This window comes from Podarcis gaigeae (assembly GCF_964106915.1).
Source record: "Podarcis gaigeae genome assembly, chromosome: 13".
NCBI lineage: Eukaryota > Metazoa > Chordata > Lepidosauria > Squamata > Lacertidae > Podarcis > Podarcis gaigeae.
The window spans coordinates 48,012,386-48,034,351 of record NC_139689.1 but is presented as its reverse complement, the minus strand read 5'-3'; the positions used below and the strand labels follow the sequence as shown (position 1 = coordinate 48,034,351).

General features: G+C 44.7%; 1 protein-coding gene across 2 annotated transcripts; it reads right to left on the bottom strand.

The window, feature by feature from the left end:
• Nucleotides 1-1,061: 1,061 nt before the first annotated feature.
• Nucleotides 1,062-20,169, bottom strand: LOC310830143 (sulfotransferase 1 family member D1-like). 2 transcript variants are annotated; one of them, XM_083709794.1, is made up of 9 exons: nucleotides 19,944-20,146; nucleotides 17,220-17,364; nucleotides 15,115-15,263; nucleotides 11,617-11,742; nucleotides 10,407-10,504; nucleotides 8,429-8,555; nucleotides 6,201-6,298; nucleotides 3,979-4,159; nucleotides 1,062-2,434 (listed from the first exon to the last, which is right to left on the bottom strand). In XM_083709794.1, the coding sequence occupies exons 2-9, from the start codon at nucleotides 17,351-17,353 to the stop codon at nucleotides 2,322-2,324; spliced, it is 1,026 nt and encodes a 341-aa protein (XP_083565920.1). In that variant the 5' UTR covers nucleotides 17,354-17,364; nucleotides 19,944-20,146; the 3' UTR covers nucleotides 1,062-2,321. The 2 variants fall into 2 exon arrangements, with proteins under 2 accessions (XP_083565920.1, XP_083565921.1); XM_083709795.1 differs by lacking the exon at nucleotides 17,220-17,364 and having other exon boundaries at nucleotides 19,944-20,169.
• Nucleotides 20,170-21,966: the final 1,797 nt, after the last annotated feature.

Sequence of the window (21,966 nt, the reverse complement as noted above, 5' to 3'; positions counted from 1 at the left end):
CCCCTACTTTTTAGGAGGAAAATGTGAGTCTTGTGGAGCGAAAAATACGGTACCCTAAACCAGGGGTGTCCAACTTCCAAGAGACAGCGATCTATTCATACTGTAAATAAACTGGCAGTGATCTACCTATTGGATTGACTCATAGCTGTCAACTTACAGATTTGAAAATAAGGGACCAGCAGCCTTGAAAATAAGGGACCAGCAGCCTTGAAAATAAGGGACCAGCAGCCAAAATAAGGGACCTGCAGCCTCACCTGTTCCAGACACTCCAGTCTTCCTGTCCTCCTGCAGTCTGGCCAGACTCATGCTGGTAGCTTCGAGAACACTGCCCAACCAACTTTGTAACCAGAGGTTCAACTGAATAGAATCTGAATCACATGCACCACAAGGCCTATGCAGCCTCAACTTAAGATGGCTCCCCGGCCTGGCTTTGCACTGCAAAGTTTGCAGCAGCACGTGCAACAAAATGGCGTCCAGCATTCAAAAACTCCCTCAGCTTGCATTAACTAGCTACACACAAGGCATGCAAGCTCCACCCCCCAGTCTTTCTTAGACTTCTTATTGGGTGAGCAACACAGCCAAGTAACACAGTTGGAGCCTCCCTCCTCCCTGGCCGGCAGGGAGGGAGGGAGAGGAACTGCTTCCTTTGAAATTTAAGGGACATCATTTAAGGGACATCCATCAATAAGGGACAGCAGCGGGACATGGCGCTGGAATAAGGGACTTCAAATAAGGGACACTTGACAGCTATGGACTGACTAAAGTTGTTGAGCTTTTTTGGGGAGCCACAGTTGTTGAGCTCCCTAAAGAAAGTTAGCAGCACAACAGCTGAGGGTCCAATGACCAACCAGGATCGACCAGGGACACCCCACGAACAACCAGTAGATCGCGATCAACCTGTTGGGCAGCCCTGCCCTAAACCATGACATTGAGAAATCACTTCAGGCAAGGAGCCCTTCTGACTGTCTGCTTGAGATGCCGGAACAATGCCTCAGGCCGCCAGGGCTGAGGAAATGTTATAGCTGGCCAAGTGTGATTGCCAAACAGCGTAAGCAAATATATTTTGTGCAGTAATTACAGAAGCACCTGGTCTGAAAGAGGGAGGACTTTATTGGAAACAAAAGTCAACTAAGCATGGGAAGTGAAAACAAGATAAAAGCCACTCCTTCGGGACTCTCTCTGAAGCAGTTTCATAAAAGTCAGAAGTCCCAGAGGCAGAGCTGTAGTCGGGTCAGGCAGAGAGACAAAGTCCAGGGGAGCAAGCGTAGATCAGAAAGGAGAGAGGCAGGGACCTTGCAAAGGTTAGGCAAATGGTTAGCTCTGAGGAAGGAGCCGTCCGAGAGACGAGACGCAAGCTGCAGGATTCTGCGTGGCTCTTCTTATTGACGGGTTGTTGAGGAACCTAGCCTGAAGGAATGGTTATATGAGGCAAACCTATTGGCTCCTCAGGACAGCTAAGCTGCTGAGATGCAATGACTTCTTCTGGGCTATTATCTGCGTTATGGAAATGCAGCGGGGGGCACATCTTTAAAGTTAAATGTTACAAATATTATGCCTGAATGTATCCTTTCAACTTGACTGCTCAGGGAAGTTACCTAGCTTTAAAAATAATATAAAATCAACTCCTTTGCCAGTTTCCTCCATTCCAAAGCTATTTTCCCCTTGAAAAAGGACTCCAGGAAGTTCCCAGAGGTGACAATTGCTGGGCTACTTGTTAGCCAAGGGAAGCCAAATCTCATCACCTGACTTGCCTCAGGCTCCAGACATGCAAAGGAACTTCTATTGTACTTTTGGGTGGTGGGTACTTAAGACATATTTGTCTATGCTAATCTTATACCTGAGTCTTGCCCTGCCATGTCTGCTTATGCTAATCTTGTACCAAGGACTTGTCTGCACATGTTTGCCAAGGTTAAACTAGTGTAACCCCTGTCTACCCCTCCCCTTTTGTGACATGTCAGTGATGTAGCAATGATATAGCAATGATGCTGTACGAACTGTGTTCTGGGATATGGTGGGCAAGTTTTAAAAGTCCTTGTCACCCCATCCTCAGGGTTCAAAATTCCTCTTTGAACCTGTTGCTCAATAAACTGATCTACAGCTATTTGCTCCGGTTGGTGGCTGGACTCCTTCCTTTATTCCGCAGGGACCCGCGAGCTCTGCCCGACGAGCTGGGTGACTGAGCAGCCTCACACCTAGATTTTTCCGTAACAATCTGGGTAGTGCTAAAGGACAACAAGTCTCAAATTAATCATTGCGGAAGGAGGGCTGAGAGAGGAGAAGTTAGTGGCTTTCACCCCCCTGTAGAGAAAAATGTTTGTCCGTTAGATCTCCGTTCGAAAAAGCAAGGTAGATCCCTTCATTTTCTCCGCATAATCCTCATCAAATCTCTCGTTCTGAGCTACGGTGAATTGGTTTTTCCAGTCACCTGCAATCCCTGTGGAGAAGGAAACCAAAAATCACTAGGTGACCATCATAAGGCCTATGTTCTGTTCTGCAGATAACCATCAGCGCTGTAATCATTCTAGCCCAGAGCTAGATTTCAGATCATCGAAATCAAAGTTTTGCGTAGGTTTTGACACAGATGGCATGGGCACAAACCATTTGCTGGCAGGGTGGGTAAAACAATTCCGTTTCCCAGCGCTTGAGACAATTTGCTTTTCTTCAGTAGAAGTAGCTAATAATAGCAACATTAAAGAGCCACAATTATTTCACTATTAGTTTTTAAAAGGGAAGGGGGGGAGGAATTGGGAGCAAAGCAATACTTAAAAATTTCACTCACTGCAGGGAATATAAACTGGCATTGGGGAACAACAGACAGCCCTTTCATGGGCATGGTGGCTTTTAAAATGAACTGGTAAGACCTGAAAAGAGGAAGTGTTTAATTTTAAAGCACCAGATACCTGAAAAGCCTTAAAAATGCTTTGGGCTAGTCTACACTGACCTCGGGCCCCACACTTTCTAGACACAGGTTCACACATTCAAGCTCCATGTCTGAGCACTTCTCTCTTTTTTTTTTTTTTTTGCCCAGCCGCTTTCCCCAGGAAAACCTGCTCTTTAACGCTGAATCAGAACAAAGAGCAATTCAGGTCTTCTGGGGATTGCAGTTTTCTCTGATTCAGCAGTAAAGAGCTGGTTTTCACTAGGAAAGCGCTGGGGCAAAGAAGGAGGAGGAGGAGGAGGAAGAGGAGGAGGAAAGAAAGGGAAGGAAGGAAGGAAGGAAGGAAGGAAGGAAGGAAGGAAGGAAGGAAGGAAGGAAGGAAGGGAGCCCCCACCAAAGACGATTGGCAACTCAAATTAATGGAATATGCCGAAATGGCTAAATTAACTGGAAGACTTAGAGATCAAGAAGACAACAAATATAAAAAAAGAATGGAAAATGTTTATTGCATATGCACAAAAGCATTGTAAGGAAGTTAATACAGTAGCAGGTTTTTAAAAACACTTGTAATATTAAGGAAAATGTTTAAATTTGGAGATAATTAAAGTTAAGGAAATTATTGACATGTATAAATTAAGATAATATAAAAGAACCAGGGGAGGGAATGGAGGGAAGTTGAGGGTTCTGAGTAATCCCAAAATGTGGATTTAATATTGTGTGAAAATGTTTTATTTTCTATTTTTTATGTGTGTGCACTTTTATACTTATATAATATTTAATTGCAAAAATTAATTTTAAAAAATTGAAAAAAAATTCGCATGTTGTATACTCGCAAAAAAACTATTACATTCATAAATGTAAGTATCTACAGATCCGATGAACAAGAATTCTAACTTTCGTATCTATTGAGAAGTTGAAAATGTGACGTGAAGAAACTCGGCATAATATTAAAATAATCTAAAAGGTGTAAGGATCTTAAATTGCCAATTTTTAAAACTATTGTTCTGGTTTTTTTTTTAAAAAAAAAAACTCTGGTCCCAATTAACGATTTGTGGGAAGCTGAATGTTGCAACGTCATGTTGCATATAAAGGAGACTGACCTTTTCTCATGAAAGGTGATACACTGTGGTCCATTTGATCACCTGGTATCATGGTATAGTTTGAAGTGGGGTTCTTCTGCATCTCCTTGAACGACGTATGGTGAAGAATTTTATTCACCACTTCCTCTGACACCTCCTTTCCCAGAAACCGAATCACCTTCTCTACTTCACGCTTGGGGTCCTGTAAAAAGAGAGGCAGCGGATGCTTCCTGACTGTCAGTCTTTTGGGGTGGGATTCATTCCCCTGACCATTAGGTCCAGTCGTGGCCGACTGGGGTTGCGGCGCTCATCTTGCTTTGTTGGCCGAGGGAGCCAGCATACAGCTTCCGGGTCATGTGGCCAGGATGACTAAGCCGCTTCTGGCGAACCAGAGCAGCGCACGGAAACGCCGTTTACCTTCTCGCTGGAGTGGTACCTATTTATCTACTTGCACTTTAATGTGCTTTCGAACTGCTAGGTTGGCAGGAGCAGGGACCGAGCAATGGGTGCTCACCCCGTCGTGGGGATTCAAACCGCCGACCTTCTGATCGGCAAGTCCCAGGCTCTGTCAGCAAATTCAGGTTTTGACATTATTATCTGATTGGGAGTGCTTACACAACAAACCCAAAAGATCAGTCTTTTGGTAATAAGCAAAAATGACTGGGAAAGGCACTAGGGAGTGTGGGATAGCTCTTGTTTTGAGGCAAGACCATCTCAATTCCGAGGAAGCAAATAACAATAAGTGCTCATTAATGTGTCGTCTGGAGAACAGTATATCCGGACTGGATCGACTGTTTCTAAGATGAATCTTTGTCAGCTGATGGTGAAATTAAATACATTACATACAACGAATGACAACAAAAATAAAACTGAGTGTCAGGACTGCCGCTAGGTCCCAGCTCACAGAGGACCAATGCCCAGTGGATGTTATATATAAAAGTCTTTATTAAAGTTTAGTTTCCATTTCCAAGCTCTGGGCGCGCAGACCCACGTCTTGACGCTAGACCGGCTAAGTCCCCTCTGACTCACTGCTCCACCCACACCAGTTTAAGATTCTAGCCCGGCTCCACCTCTTGCGCTGCTCTTTCCTTCGCTGGGTCTTTCTGCCCTCTGGGGTTCCCTCCTTCCTGGACTCCTCTGACGCTGAGCCTCCTGAGTCTTGCCCCTCCCTCCGGCGGGCTTTAGGACCTGGCTCCCTTCCCGGGCTCCCCGCTGTGCCGCGCTCCTGTACATTTGAACTTGGCGCGCGCGCCCAGCCGGTGACTTTCCTTCTGACCGTTTCCCCGCTTCCTGATGTGGGCGTTGCCAAACCTGACTCCTCTCCTCCCTCTGGTGGTGAGGACACTGGTCCCGACTCCTGGGACTCCCCCTCCCCACTGCGCTCTGGTGGAGACGCTGGTCCTGATCTCCAACTGCTGCTCAGGGACTCCCCGCTGGCCCCTTCCTCCTGGGGCTTCCCCCCTGGAGCCCCCTTCGCTCTGGCCACCGGCGCTCCCTTCTGTGAGTCCTCCGATTCGCTAGAGAGGCTTGTGGAATAACTCTGGCCACTGTCACTGCCTGCGCCCCCCTCGTACTCCTCCTCCTCACTCTCCATTTGCTCCCCCTCCTGTGTCTCTCCTTCTGAACCCCTGACACTGAGCAACTTGCATAATGAAGAAATAATAAATAAGGAATACATACCAAGTAATTTTTTAGAATATCCATACAGGTAAATATAATACTTGTGGATCAGAGCTCGCTAACCAGTGTAGCTAACTGATGCTGATAAAACCGATGTAAGAACTTATAAAGTTATTCACAGGAGTGTCAAATAACAAATAATTAAGAACAAAATAAGAAAATTTAAAGGTACAGTATATCAAATCTGGCATCACAACGCAAGCTGAAACCATAAAATTATAGTCTTTAAATAAAATACTTCTTGGGCATTGAAAGGCATCCTGTCTGCATCGTGGTGTTCCTCGCCAGTAACTTATTGCGTTGACTACTCATTGGTTATGGACTGACATATATATTATTTGGATATTATTTGGAAATTGGAAATTTTGGATGACATTCTGCTACCAACAATAATGCATTTATTACATTTATTAGCTATGTGTTGCAGCTGTATTTGAGCAGATATCTCTGTATTGCAACACAGGGGTTTGTTTTTGTCACTCCCTAAAAAGGAATCAGCAGGAATGCTCAATAAACAGGTTGTCTGGGACCATCGTGCCTTTAGAATCCGAGGATCCACACACCTCCTTCATGTCTTCATAGAAGAGATACAGAATATTAGGGTGGGTCTTCTTCTTCTCCCACCATCCTTTTACATGGTCGTACCAGGATCCAAAAGCCACTATAAGGGAAGGGGGAGACAGGCAAATGCTTCTTTTAAAACTCAGATTACAAAAAAGAATACAGACAGAATATCAATATGAAAAAAACACCAATGGTAAAATATCAAAATAAGGCTACTAAGAAGTAAGTCCGATTGAACAAGTGGACCTTGCTTCTGCATGGGCTCTGACTAGATGAGATGGAGAGGGTTCTGCACAATATTTGTTTTCTTTTTTAATTCTTCCAGCTTTGCACATAGCACAGAGGCTACCTTTCTATTGCAGATATATCACATTTGCTAAACCCTGAGTGTACTATACAGTGGTACCTTGGTTCTCAAACTTAATCCGTTCCAGAAGTCTGTTCCAAAACCAAAGCGTTCCAAAACCAAGGAGCACTTTCCCATAAAAAGTAATGCAAAATGGATTAATCTGTTCCAGACTTTTAAAAACAACCCCAAAAACAGCAATTTAACATGAATTTTATTATCTAACGAGACCATCGATCCATAAAATGAAAGCAATAATCAATGTACTGTACTATAAAATAAATAAAACAGTATTGTAGATTATAAAAATTACAATTAATTTTTTTTCTTACCTGCACTGATGATAGTCATTGTTTGGATAGGGGGCTTTTATCCATTTCCACAGTCACACAATCATTCAATCAATCAATCAATCAATAGCTGAACTGGGATCCACACAGTCACAAAAACAGATTAATTGCAAAAGCCTCAAAACAAAAAATGCAAAATAAATAGCAAAAACGAAAGCACCAAATACAAGCTTCAAATATCACCTCAGAACACTGCAATCGGAAACGGAAGGCTGGGTTACAACGGGGGGATGCAAATTAGCAGCGCAACAGAAAACACAGGGGAACTCAAAACCGAGCACGTTTGGATTCTGAAAGAAAGTTCGAAAACCGGAACAACTACTTCCAGTTTTGCAGCGTTTGGGTTCCAAGCTGTTTGTGAACTAAGCTGTATGAAAACCGAGGTACCACTGTATTTTGAATGGCAAATATGTGCAAAGTCACATTCCTAGTTATATGCAGTTCATATCTAGACTTCTGTTCCTGCATATGAGCAGCAGTTGTGTTGAAAGGCCATTATTGTTTTGTGTCCTGCTTACCACAAACATTAAGGGCAACTCTATTCTTCAGGCTTTAAGGGGTTCAACAGTCTCCCCCTCCTCTATTGGGGCCTTTGATATTTTTATTCCCTGGTTGGAGGGAAAGGGGGGACCCCATTAGACCCTAACAGAGAATTTTTTGAGATCAAAGCACACACTACTTTTTAAAATGTACATCTCTCCCATATCACATGTGAAAGGAGGGAAATTTACAGTGAAAAGGTGTCCGTAGGCAAGGAGATACTAACCCCTTCCTCAGAGGTGGTTTTTGGGTAGCGCGACTGGGCACTGCAGTGAAGGGGGCACCCCAAGAATGCTATGGAATGGAGTGGGGAGGCACCCAATTTGAGCATCGCACAGGGTGCGGCTGAACTCTGAGAGACCAAAGTCTGCCACCACCTTCCTGATTTTCATCCTAAATCACTATACCTCCACCCCTGTCTTCCACATGATGGGAACAGTCCTGCCCTTAAGACAGGAGCCTGCCATTTGGCCCTCAACAACAACTTAAGTAAATGTAAAGGGACCCCTGACCATTAGGTCCAGTCGTGACTGACTCTGGGGTTGCAGCGCTCATCTCGCTTTATTGGCCAAGGAAGCCGGCGTACAGCTTCCGGGTCATGTGGCCAGCACGACTAAGTCGCTTCTGGCGAACCAGAGAAGTGCACGGAAACACCATTTACCTTCCCGCCAGAGCTGTACCTATTTATCTACTTGCACTTTGACGTGTTTTCGAACTGCTAGGTGGGCAGGAGCAGGGACTGAGCAACGGGAGCTCACCCCGTCGCGGGGATTCGAACCACCAACCTTCTGATCAGCAAGTCCTAGGCTCAGTGGTTTAACCCACAGCGCCACCCGCGTCCCTCCCAACAACAACTTACCAGACTACAAATCCCAGGATTCTTTGGGGGACACCATGACTGTTTAAGAGAAACAAAACTTTTGCCTAACTAAGGACCAGGAGAAGGTCCACAGGTTGTGCTCAGAAATGAAATGTTCTTTACAAGTTCTACCTTCCCCCGCCACAAATTTCCCGAGAAACTCATCCCAGGTTCCAGGTTCTGGGTGTATCTTTGCCATCTTGTAGAAGTGGTAATAAGAGACAGCTACATCTTTGGCATTCCTGGCCACATAGATCATCTGCAGGAACGAACATTGAGTGTTTCTGTTAACTGCGGATTTGTCCAAATTTGCAAAATGTACATTTGAAAAACTGATCCTTTTATTGAAAGTCTTAAATTTAAAAAAATAAGTTCTATGTTCTGTACACCCCATTCCTCATTCTTAAATAAATTCATAATGAACTTACTAACTTATAAAAAGGTAAGGCTGCAATTTATGGAATGACATTTTACGCAAATTTCAAAAACATTCCCTATCTCTTTCAACACTGGTGCACACTGTCTGTATTGACAGTCAAGAATGCTCCCTTTATACCTGCGTGAAGTGCCCTGACTATCAAAGTTGACAGATCTGTGAGTACGGTACATATGGGACCAATACAAATAGTCATTTGCCTCTTTGATACATGATGAAAGATCCCATCTGAAAGGTCCACTAGGTAATTTGAGAAGGTTGATAAGTTGGAGACATTCCAAGACAGGAAGGATATACAATCATTAGACCAAATGAAGAATAAACTAGAGCTTGAATCTCATACACATTCATGCTCCAGTACATGAAAATTCTACCTTTCCTAAGTAGGTTTAGCAAAAGTCAACAGTTTTGGAGAGGAAAGAACAAATATGAAATATTATTAGATGTCAACAATGTACATAATGAGACAACAGTACACAAATACATGATAAAATGGAATAAAGATATGAATATTGGAATCTCACAAGATGTATGGCTATTTTTGTTTCAAACAAATGAAAAATCGTTTCAGTTCCTCAAGTGCAACATCTTATGAGAATTGTTTAAAGATGGCAGTCCAATGGCAGTGGACTCCATGGAAAAGCAAGTCAGGAGATGGGAGGTAGATATGTCAAGAGCCAAAAGGGGACTAATAATGTATTTCTTATACCTTGCCCATCTGACTAGATTGCCCCAGACACTCTGGCAGACTTCCAACAAAAATACAGGAACAACCATAGCAAGAACAACATCAATAACGAAAAGCTTCCCGAAAAAGGGCTGCCTGCAAATATCTACTGCAATGCACTCTATGTGGGGCTACCTTTGAAGGTGACACAGAAACTACAATTAATCCAGAATGCGGCAGCTAGACTGGTGACTGGGAGCGGCCGCCGAGAGCACATAACACCGGTCTTGAAAGACCTACATTGGCTCCCAGTATGTTTCCGAGCACAATTCAATGTGTTGGTGCTGACCTTTAAAGCCCTAACAGCCTTGGTCCAGTATACCTGAAGGAGCATCTCCACCCCCATCATTCTGCCCTGACACTGAGGTCCAGCGCTGGGGGCCATCTGGCGGTTCCCTCGCTGCGAGAAGTGAGGTTACCGGGAACCAGGCAGTGGGCCTTCTCAGTACTGTAGTGGCACCTGCCCTGTGGAACGCCTTCCCATCAGATGTCAAAGAGAAAAATAACTACCAAACTTTTAGAAGACATCTAAAGGCAGCCCTGTTTAGGGAAGCTTTTAATGTTTAATAGGTTATTGTATTTTAGTGTTTTGTTGGAAGCCGCCCAGAGTGGCTGGGGGAACCCAGCCAGATGGGTGGGGTATAAATAATAATAATAATAATAATAATAATAATAATTATTATTATTATTATTATTATTATTATTATTATTATTATTATTATTGCAGTGAGGGAACCAACCGCCTTGGCTCTGAAACTCAGTGTCCGGTCTGAACAATGCGGGTGGAGATGCTCCTTCAGGTATGCAGGTCTCCTTGATCATTCAAAGAATCAAATCCAAGGCTGAAGCAAATTCAGAAATGGTTCAATCAGAATGCGTAGTCAGGCAAAAGTAAGCATTAGCGTCTGTAGTGCATCGCATCCTAATGAAAAGCAGATTTATTTTACCTTGCAACCATTTTCCCAAAAGGACTCGGGGACAAGTTGCACTGGGAGGTGAGTCTTAACTAGTCGCGGAGAAGGTATCTCAGCAAGTTGTTCTACACCTTGAAAACATAGAGAAAATAATTAAAGTGGGCCGGGGACAAAAACATTTGAAAAAATAATTTCTTCTGGCCTGGTCTAGAGATGCACCTGAATTCTTGGACAGGTGGAATTTGTCAGTGAATTTTTCAGGTCTACCCATGACGACTTGCCCAGCTAAAACAGGTTATTTACCAAAGACAGAGGCGCTAACATCCCAATAACTGCACACAGCTCACCTGTTACAAGAAGGATACCTGCCTGTTGCTTTTTTAAAAATATATTTTTAATGATTTTTCCATGTATACTTCTTCTAACAAAATATCTTTGACAATTTTTCATATTTCCACCCTCCTCCCCTGGACTTCCCTCATACTCCCGTTTTGCTTTATTTCCATATTGTTCACCCTACGTATTGTTTCCCAAAGTTTTCCCAATACATATAGTCTTATTTTTTGTTGTATACAGTTGTGGTTGTTTACTCAAACCCTGCCAATGAATCCATTTATTTATGTTGCCTCTTCGTGTAATTTCACTGTATACAAGTTGAACAAAAGTCTTTGTTCTGTCTTGGAAGACAGAAGAAATACCAATGAAAGAACAATGGCAAGGGAAACTTATGGAATATGCAGAACTGGCAGAAGTAACAGAAAAACTACATGAAAAGGACAACAAAGACTTTTGGGGAACCATTTTGAAATATACTTGGAGTCGCAAAGTGATTTCATGCTCTTTATTCAGCTCATAGTGGTGAGGAGGAATGAATGAAAGTCCCCTCAAAGTATCTGCTTTATATACATTATTTACAAATTGGGCTGCACATGATTGGCTAATTCCAGAATTCTACTGTAAGCCAATCAGGTTGTGGATTCACTTCTATCTGGAGCATGATTGGGTGGTTCCTGCCAACCAATCATACTGCTGCATTGTTCTTGGACCAATCAGACTGCTGCATTCTGAATCCTATTGTTCTAGGACCAATCAGACTGCTGCCTTTTGGATCCTATTGTTCTAGGACCAATCAGACTGCTGCAGTTTGGATCCTATTCAATTCAGTACATAACACATTTACAACATATATTAGAAATACTTTATTGTCACTTGTTCAACTTGTTCAATACAGCAAAGGCTTTACCATTAATAATGTCAGGAATAATCAGCTCCATGAAAGGAACACGATTGAAAATGGCGTCTCGTTTACACTTTTCCACATCTGCATCGTTGTAAATCATGTCCAGAATCTCACTGACCCAGGTTGTGCCTGAAAATGTAAATGCATGTGCAAATTAGATAAAATTACCCACAGAGTAATTTTAGCATAAGGTATCAGCTGGGTTTGTAAAATGGGTGTAGATTGTGGGCACTGCACACAAGCTTAGAAGGGAGTCCTTTAAAATCAGCTGATTAATACAGAAAAGGAATACAGGAAAATTGGTTTTAATTCAAACTGAACATTACTCAGCTTCCTGTGAAGCTTAAAAAGGTAAAGGTAAAGGTACCCCTGCCCGTACGGGCCTGTCTTGACAGACTCTGGGGTTGTGCGCCCATCTCACTCAAGAGGCCAGGGGCCAGCGCTGTCCGGAGACACTTCCGGGTCACGTGGCCAGCGTGACATCGCTGCTCTGGCGAGCCAGAGCCGCACACGGAAACGCCGTTTACCTTCCCGCTGGTAAGCGGTCCCTATTTATCTACTTGCACCCGGAGGTGCTTTCGAACTGCTAGGTTGGCAGGCGCTGGGACCGAGCAGCGGGAGCGCACCCCGCCGCAGGGATTTGAACCGCCGACCTTTCGATCGGCAAGTCCTAGGCGCTGAGGCTTTAACCCACAGCGCCACCTGCGTCCCCTGTGAAGCTTAGCTATAGTTAAAAACAAAGAAAGAAACAAAATCTATCCTTTAGAGTTGTGAAGATATGGTTGAAGCTTCCTGTGAAATTCCTCTGAAGTTGTGGAGCTGCCTCTGATGACGGTACAAATTCTGGTGCAGAATTCAGTGGCCAGGTTGCTCACCAGGGCAAGACAGTTTGAGCATATAGTTGTGAGCATTAAACACCCATTTGCAGATAGTAAACTCAGACCTTTACAGCAGAATGCAGCAATCTTGTTTCGATTGCGCTGGCTGCCAGTTAGTTTCCAGGCCCAATTCAATACGCTTGTTTTGACCTATAAAGCCTTAAAACGGCTCAGGACTGCAATACCTCAAGGACCTCTTCCACCCATATGAACCGACTTGGCTCCTACATTCAACATCTGTGGCCTTTTTTCATGTGCCTCCTCTGTGAGAGCGTGGCAAGATGTTGTTGTTGTTTAGTCGTTTAGTCTGTCCGACTCTTCGTGACCCCATGGACCAGAGCACGCCAGGCACTCCTGTCTTCCACTGCCTCCCGCAGTTTGGTCAGAGTCATGTTTGTAGCTTCGAGAATACTGTCCAGCCATCTCGTCCTCTGTCGTCCCCTTCTCCTTGTGCCCTCCATCTTTCTCAACATCAGGGTCTTTTCCAGGGAGTCTTCTCTTCTCATGAGGTGGCCAAAGTATTGGAGCCTCAGCTTCACAATCTGTCCTTCCAGTGAGCACTCAGGGCTGATTTCCTTAAGAATGGATACGTTTGATCTTCTTGCAGTCCATGGGACTCTCCAGAGTCTCCTCTAGCACCATAATTCAAAAGCATCAATTCTTCGGCGATCAGCCTTCTTGATGGTCCAGCTCTCACTTCCATACATCACTACTGGGAAAACCATGGCTTTAACAAGATGAGTACAGGCCTTTTCTGAGGTGGCCCCCTGTTTATGGAATGCTCTATCCCTAGGGAGGCTCGCCTGGCTCCTTTTTATCATATCTTTTGGCACCAGGCAAAAACATTCCTCTTCTCGCAGGCCCTTGTTCAATTAAACAATCTAGGGACTTTTAATCTGGAGGCGGGCATTGGTTTTGTTTGTAACTATGCTTTGCAGGTGCTGACCTTTAAAATCCTCGGTCCTGTAGACCTGAAGGAGCGTCTCCACCCCCATCATTCAGCCCAGACACGGAGGTCCAGCGCCGAGGGCCTTCTGGTGGTTCCCTCATTGTGAGAAGTGAAGTTACAGCAAACCGGACAGAGGGCCTTCTCAGTAGTGGCACCCGCCCTGTGGAACACCCTCCCACCAGATGCCAAGGAAATAAGCAGCTATCCTATTTTTTAAAGACATCTGAAGGGAGCATAGCTGTCAACTTTTTCCTTTTCTTGCGAGGAATCCTATTCGGAATAAGGGAATTTCCCTTAAAAAAGGGGAAACGTTGACAGCTATGAAAGGGAGCCCTGTTTAGGGAAGTTTTTAATATTTAATGCTGTATTGTTTTTAACACTTGATTGCGAGCCGCTCAGAGTGGCTGGAGGAACTCAGCCAGATGGGAGGGGGAAAAATAAATTATTATTATTATTATTATTATTATTATTATTATTATTATTATTATTTATATTGTAAACTGCCCCGTGAACCTCCGATGAAGGGTGGCATACAAACCCTAACTTACTTTGGGAGGCCGTGTTTGTCCGCCCACAGCCCTGGTGTCATTTACTGGAAACAGAACTTGGAGCTTGAACTAGATCTGGAAGCTAGAATCTGAAGGGTAGCAGGAAGAAAGCTGATGTTGCACATCCCTATTCTTTTTTTATGTCAGAAGAAATCTCTGGCATGAGCACAAACAGTCCCAGCATCAGGCCATAGCTGTCAACTTACAGATTTGGAAAATAAGGGACCAGCAGCCTCGAAAATAAGGGATCAGCAGCCAAAATAAGGCATTTTCAGAGCACAGGTAGGTTCAACTTCTGAGCCCCTCCGAGCCAAAGGCAGAAAGCCCAGCCAGCAGCCAAACGAAGCCTCAAGTGGTGGTTCCCACAGCGCAGCAACCCAGCAAAGGGGATGCAGCAAGGAAAACCACCGTCACCTCTCCTCTGGGAAGCGCTGAGCAAAGGCGAGTCCCCAGGCAACGCGGCCGATTTGATCAGCACAAGGCATGCAAGCTCCAACCCCCCCAGTCGTTCTTAGACTCCTTATTGGGTGAGCAACACAGCCAAGCAACCCAGTTGGAGCCTCCCTCCTCCCTGGCCGGCAGGGAGGGAGGGAGAGGAGCTGCTTCCTTTGAAACCCGGGAAATTTAAGGGACATCATCAATAAAGGACAGCAGCGGGACACAGCGCTCGGATAAGGGACTTTCCCGCCAAATAAGGGACAGTTGACAGCTATGCATCAGGCCATAAGGTCTGCTATTCCAAACCCTGGAGCCCCTGACAATTAACATAACTTTGGCACAAAAGAAGGAGCTGTCATCCAGCAAGGGATTCTTAGAGATGAATCCAATGGGAGAAGACAGCTCCACATGGCATGGAAGTGGCCTTGCATGGTCATCATGAGTACCATGGGAGAAGATGTAGCAGTCTGACAATTGCCAGTCACATATTCTCATTTGACATGGCAATCTCACAAACACTGCCAGGATTCCTGGCAGAAGTGCATATTTTTCAAGCAACATTTTGCAGCGTGTAACTAGACTGAATCCCACTCCTGAAGATGTCCCAATTCCCTGCAACAGATAAGCAGCCGTTGTGCATTCTGTGCATTAAACATAAAAATCCAGGGAAGCCCTTAGGCACAGGCACCTGATTTTGGGTAGGTGGCAATCAGAAGATCATCTTTCTTGGCCTGGAAGTTTTCCACCTGGTTCCATGCCTCAGCGATGCTCCAGAACAAAGCAACACCATGAACATCTACCAGTTGCCGCCTGAAGATACCTTCATTCGACGCCATCCTGTGGCAAGGAAGAAGAGGAAGAAGTAGCAAACAGCAACAGCTTACATGTGTATGAAACCTTCTTTTTTTATTGATTTCAGTAATGGACATATTGCATATTCCAAAACTATCTAAAACACAGCAACATTGCAGTGGTTCAACATAGACAATTTTCTTCTGTTATCAGTGAAAGAAACGGGCTTGGAACATATCGATAACTCGTCTCCCAATTACATATGTGTTTTGAATTGTGGAAATTAGAGCACGGAATTGATTTTTTAAAGGTCCGTATAGTAAAAGCTATGGTTTTCCCAGTAGTGATGTATGGAAGTGAGAGCTGGACCATAAAGAAGGCTGATCGCCGAAGAATTGATGCTTTCGAATTATGGTGCTGGAGGAGACTCTTGAGAGGCCCATGGACTGCAAGAAGATCAAACCTATCCATTCTTAAGGAAATCAGCCCTGAGTGCTCACTAGAAGGACAGATCCTGAAGCTGAGGCTCCAATACTTTGGCCACCTCATGAGAAGAGAAGACTCCCTGGAAAAGACCCTGATGTTGGGAAAGATGGAGGGCACAAGGAGAAGGGGACAACAGAGGACAAGATGGTTGGATGGTGTTCTCAAAGCTACCAGCATGAGTTTGACCAAACTGTGGGAGGCAGTGGGAGACAGGAGTGCCTGGCGTGCTCTGGTCCAGGGGGTCACGAAGAGTCGGACACAACTAAAGAGTCAGACATGACTAAACGACTAAACAACAACAATTGATTTTATGGTTTTTCACAGCCAAAGGTACACCTTAGTTATGAAATCCTTTGTTGGCATTACACAGAAGGATTATCTGCAATGAATACGTCCCACCGAATAGAAAAGAAAAGAAAACCATTGTGATGTAAAGAATATTATGGAGTTGAAATCCCTAGCAGCTGTGAATAATCTTGTGCACAGAAATCCAGCAGACTCATACTTTGTGGTGGCTTAAGGTGCCCTTCATAATGTCAGGAGGTGTTGGTTTCCACTGACATCATTGTTTACTTAATGATAGGAGAGGACCCTGGAGATTAGCACACTCCAGAAGCGGCACATTAATGAGACTCTCAGCTATGGCAAGCTTTTATTAATCCATGTTTACAACCGCCCATGGAAGTTGGGCAAGGGGAATTTCACAAATTATATGGAGGCAAACCCCTGGATTTGCCACCAAAGGTACCCCCAGAGCAACAACCCACCAAACTCCTTGGTTAGTGGCCCTCTTTATATACCGCTCCCGTGTGAAGTGGCCTTAAAACTTATAATAAAGTCTTTGTAATTGCAGGGTTATAAAAAACAAAAACAAAATAAGCTTCTGGGCTGCTTGAACCTCTGCCCATTTGAGGGCCGGACTTGATCAGACATGGGAGATTTGTGAATAGACTCTTCTGATATCTTGTTTGTTTAGAAATGTCAGTAACAGCAACGAGGTTATTTGGATTAGGGATATAGCTCTGGGAAAGCTTGCCCCAGGTGTCACCACCACTTCTTAAATCCCCCCACAACTGCTACTTGCAGAGGCAAAAGAAACAGGTAGCCAGTGGCCCCCCAGAAGTTATGGGATGCCAGCATGGCCAATGGCCAGGGAGCTGTGGTTCAGCAACATCTAGGGAGCCAAAGTTTCCTCAGCTCTCTTCTAGAAGAATGGCTGAATTATTTCCAGAGGTGAGAACTGTTAAATTGTGGGTGAACATATCAGACGACACAGCGATTCTTCAAACAGCTCTTGTTTATTCACAGGCCAGAACAGAACTGAACTGAAGGGTTCAGGCAGCCTGCTTATATAGAGCTCTAGTACAACGTAACTGTAACAACTTTCTGTAACTATCACTGAACGTCACTTTTGATCCCTTATTTGCATATGTGGACCTGAACTATCTACAGTATCCCCATGCTGGCCCAGGGTGAGAACTTCAGTACATAACAAGAACAGAAATTGACACCAACCGTTCTGAATTTACACTACCGATTTGTCTTTCCTCTCTCCAAAGTTGGTGATGCTGTCCCCATGCCATATCATGGATATCATTGCAGCAGTGCTGGGGAGCAGCTCCTGTGTGGAGCAAGAAAACGAGCCCCATACGTAGGGAACCTGCCCAAAATGCATACTTCAAAATAAATTATTTCTGTGTCGCAGAAGTAGAAAATGTAACACCTGAATTGCCAGAAATCAGGCAAGGACCAGAATTTCCTTTGGGCAGAGGAAAGAAAGGCACACACCTGAACTGCTTCTCTCCCACACCTCTGTTGTGCTCCTGTGGAGATCAAACCTGTGGGGATTATCTCTTGCATAACAATGTTATCCAATGCTGTTTTATCCCCTTGTTCAAGGAGAGCAAGTTACGCCGCGTACACACGGTACATTTAAAACATATTATTTCTTACAAAGAATCATGGGAGCTGTAAGTTGCCCCTCACAGAGCTACAATTCCCAGCATGCCTAGCAAACAACATGGGGCGGGGGAATAAAGTGCATTAAGGCAAAAGGTAAAGGACCCCGGACGGTTAAGTCCAGTCAAAGGCGACTATGGGGTTGCAGCGCTCATCTCGCTTTCAGGTCGAGGGAGCTGACGTTTGTCCACAGACAGCTTTCCGGGTCATGTGGCCAGCAGGACTAAACCGCTTCTGGCGCAATGGAACACCGTGACAAGTGCCAGAGTGCACAGAAATGCCAGTTACCTTCCTGCCACATTGGTACCTATTTATCTACTTGCATCGTTGTGCTTTCAAACTGCTAGGTTGGCAAGAGCTGGGACAGAGCAATGGGAGCTCACCCTGTCACGGGGATTCAAACCACTGACCTTCCACCTTACGGACCGTACGGACACCATAACGGAAACCAGAGTGTGAGTTTTGCATGATGCAGGAAAGGGCCAGATCCTTGGGTTTTTCATATTTTGAATGCGCCCGCCCCTGCACCACCTCCCTGCCCCACACTGCTGACGGCATACATGTCCTCTTTTTTGCTTTTCAAAATATGGGAGCCCTACTCATTCCTTCACCATAATCTCGCCTCTATATGTGAAGAAATAGCAAGAAGGGAGGCTGTGCAGATAGGGGCATAGACCAGGAAGACCTTAATTAAAATCTCTGCTTAGTCCAAAGGTTGTTGAGCGATCTTGGACCAATCATCATTTCTCAGTCTAACCTACCTTACATAGTTGTTTTGTGATAATCCTAACCCTGGGTTTCTCGCCGTAAGGGTGGGATAAAAATGTAACACATTAAATAAAGCCATGCCTTATTCCTGCAAGCCTATTCAAGTTAAAGCCAATATGCTTTACTCGCAACTGGAGCTTTAAAGGCACCCCTGACCGCTAAGTGCAGTCACAGACGACTCTGGAGTTGCAGCGCTCATCTCGCTTTACTGGCCAAGGGAGTCGGCGTTTGTCCACAGACAGCTTCCGGGTCACATGGCAGCATGACTAAGCCGCTTCTAGTGAACCAGAGCAGCGCACGGAAACGACATTTACCTTCCTGCTGGAGCGGTACCTGTTTATCTACTCACACTAGATGTGCTTTCGAACTGCTAGGTTGGCAGGAGCAGGGACCAAGCAACAGGAGCTCACCCCGTCGTGGGGTTTAGAACTGCTGACCTTCTGATCGGCAAGCCCTAGGCTCAGTGGTTTAGACCACAGCGCCACCCGCACTCAATTTATAGGAAATTGATAGGAAAGCTGTCATTGCCCTGATGACAGATGAAAAACTGTGGGTGGAGACAGGGCTGGATTTAGGTTTGATGAGGCCCTAAGTTACTGAAGGTAATGGGGCCCTTTATAAGTCCAGCTGTCGTTTGTCAACAAGAAATTGTAGCTATTTTTTGTGTTGAATATATGCTATATGGTAATTTATGGATTTAAAGCCATTTGCACATAACAAAATATGTATTTTATCGAAGTAATTGTTGAACTGAAATACAATTAATAAGAAGTATATTAATAGTGAAATACAATTAAGAAGAAGTGTATTAAAAGTGATAGTGATATTTTAGTGAGCAGGCTAGCAGGTGGGGCCCATTGCTTACATCATAGGAGACTACACAACACAAAACACTGTTGCTGTATGGAGGTTTAATTTTATTTGTTTTTTATCTTATATTTTGGAAATGTACATCCAGGTTTTTTTTCCTTTAATTTTTTTTGGGGGCCCCCAAGAGAGTGAGGCCCTAAGCTATAGCTGTTTAGCTTATACATAAATCTAGCACTGGGTGGAGAGAGTAAGCTCTGCAATGCTAGAGTCTTGCACCATCAGCCTTAAGGAGATGATCATGAGTAAGATATAGATGGTGATACAGACAAAAATAACTCACTGTCACCATGACTAAACTGGTGAGCAATCAGTTGTTTGGGAAACGACATGCCCACTACTATGAATTTGTGTTGTCATCGATATCTAGATGGAACCTGTTTCTAAAGCCGCCTTTAGCTGAGTTGCAGCCACATAAGGCTAGCCTCTCTGCTAGTGGCAACCACCCTCCAACCCCCAGAAAGAGGACGGAAAGTGCCCCTCGATGGCGAAACCTCCTGTAGTCTTGTTCCTCAGAAAATGAGCAAATATTGTTACCCTTAAATCAAATATCTTTCTGAGTGGGCCTTCAAGAGAGCCCTGCGGCTGCACTGAAGGAGCTTGAAGCACCTGCCGGTAATTTCATTACAAAAGAAGCTTGCTTACCTGTAGTTAGTTTAGTGCTGTAAGATGGCACTAATATATGGTGTACTCAACGTGCAGTACGGTTTGGTAGCCGATCTGAAGCCACAATTCCAACTCCTTGAAGCCTTTGTGAGCGAATTCGTTGCTTTCACCTCTCAGCCAGGCGTCAGACTGCACAGACTTTTCTCTCAAACAGGTTGCACTGCTCTAGCGGTAGATTTCAACGTTCTCAGGAGAAGCTGGCTTAAACACGGAAATAAAAAGCTTTATGACTGCAGTGTAAAGGTGCCTATAGAGGGTTTTTTTTAATGGGGAGGGGGGGTTTCCTATGACATAGTCCAAACTCATATCGCACTGATAACAAAAGCCTTGAGATCGAATAAAAGGAACAGGGAGCTTTAATTCATGAAGTAATCTGAGCAAATGCTTGCATGGGCACAACCGCCGGATATTTCTCCATATAATATTTCATATTTATAAGTCTGCCCTTCTGACTGTGCTCGTCCAGGAGCATTAGAGATCGTTGGAGTGTCTGGAGGCGGTTGGAGGATGGATGACGGCTAACAGATTGAGGTTGAATCCTGACAAGACAGAAGTACTTCTTTTGGGGGGGACAGGAGGCGGGCGGGTGTGGAGGACTCCCTGGTCCTCAATGGGGTAACTGTGCCCCTGAAGGACCAGGTGCACAACCTGGGAGTCATTCTGGACTCACAGCTGTCCATGGAGGTCAATTCTGTGTCCATGGCAGCTGTTTACCAGCTCCATCTGGTACTCAGGCTGAGACCCTACCTGCCTGCAGACTGTCTCACCAGAGTGGTGCATGCTCTGGTTATTTCCCATTTGGACTACTGCAATGTGCTCTACGTGGGGCTACCTTTGAAGGTGACCCGGAAACTGCAATTAATCCAGAATGCGGCAGCTAGACTGGTGACTGGGGGTGGTCGCCGAGACCATATAACACCGGTATTGAAAGACCTACACTGGCTCCCAGTACATTTCTGAGCACAATTCAAAGTGTTGGTGCTGACCTTTAAAGCCCTAAACGGCCTCGGTCCAGTATACCTGAAGGAGCGTCTCCACCTCCATCGTTCTGCCAGGACACTGAGGTCCAGCGCCAAGGGCCTTCTGGCGGTTCCCTCACTGAGAGAAGCCAAGTTACAGGGAACCAGGGCCTTCTTGGTAGTGGCACCCGCCCTGTGGAATGCCCTCCCACCAGATGTCAAAGAGAAAAATAACTGCCAAACCTTTAGAAGACATCTGAAGGCAGCCCTGTTTAGGGAAGCTTTTAATGTTTAATAGGTTATTGTATTTTAGTGTTTTGTTTAAGACGCCCAGAGTGGCTGGGGAAACCCAGCCAGATGGGTGGGGTATAAATAATAGATGATGATGGTGATGATGAAGCTAAGAGAAAGGGGAGACCCTTTTGTGTTTGTTCTGCGTGCAGCCTTCCCACCTGAAATAAATCTCCACTGTTTATTCTTTTTTCCCCTACTGCACAAGCAGCCAAAACACTTCCCCATTCCCAACCATTCTGTAACTGAAAGAAAGAATGTGACAGAGAGGGAAGAGAAAATAGGAATTAACAGAAAAAGGAGGGAAGGAAAAGAGAACAGAAAGAAGGAAAGCCGGCAGATTTAGGGAAATGAAAAAGACCGCGAGAGAGCAAGAAAAACAGAGGCGCCTGGAAAAGAATGGGGGTATAAAGGGATGCCCCCCTCCAGTTATTTGGGGAAAATATATTCTCTCCCTTCCTTAACCTATAATTGAGTGCTGATTCCATTCGTGAACAAATCATAGCTATGAATCTGAGCCCGCTCGCCCCCATTATATATTTTGTGACTAGAATTTGCCCTCTGTTACAAAATGGCCATTTCCCCGTAAATATATATTGAATATTCTGTTTATAAGGGTCGATGGAGGAACTTCACAAAATGGCTGGACAAAAATTGCAGAGTTGTGGCCTCTAAGCCATGTATTATTTACAACACTGTCTGGAACAGGGTCTAAAGACACAAACTTATTAATAGCAATGTGCTGTATCTGT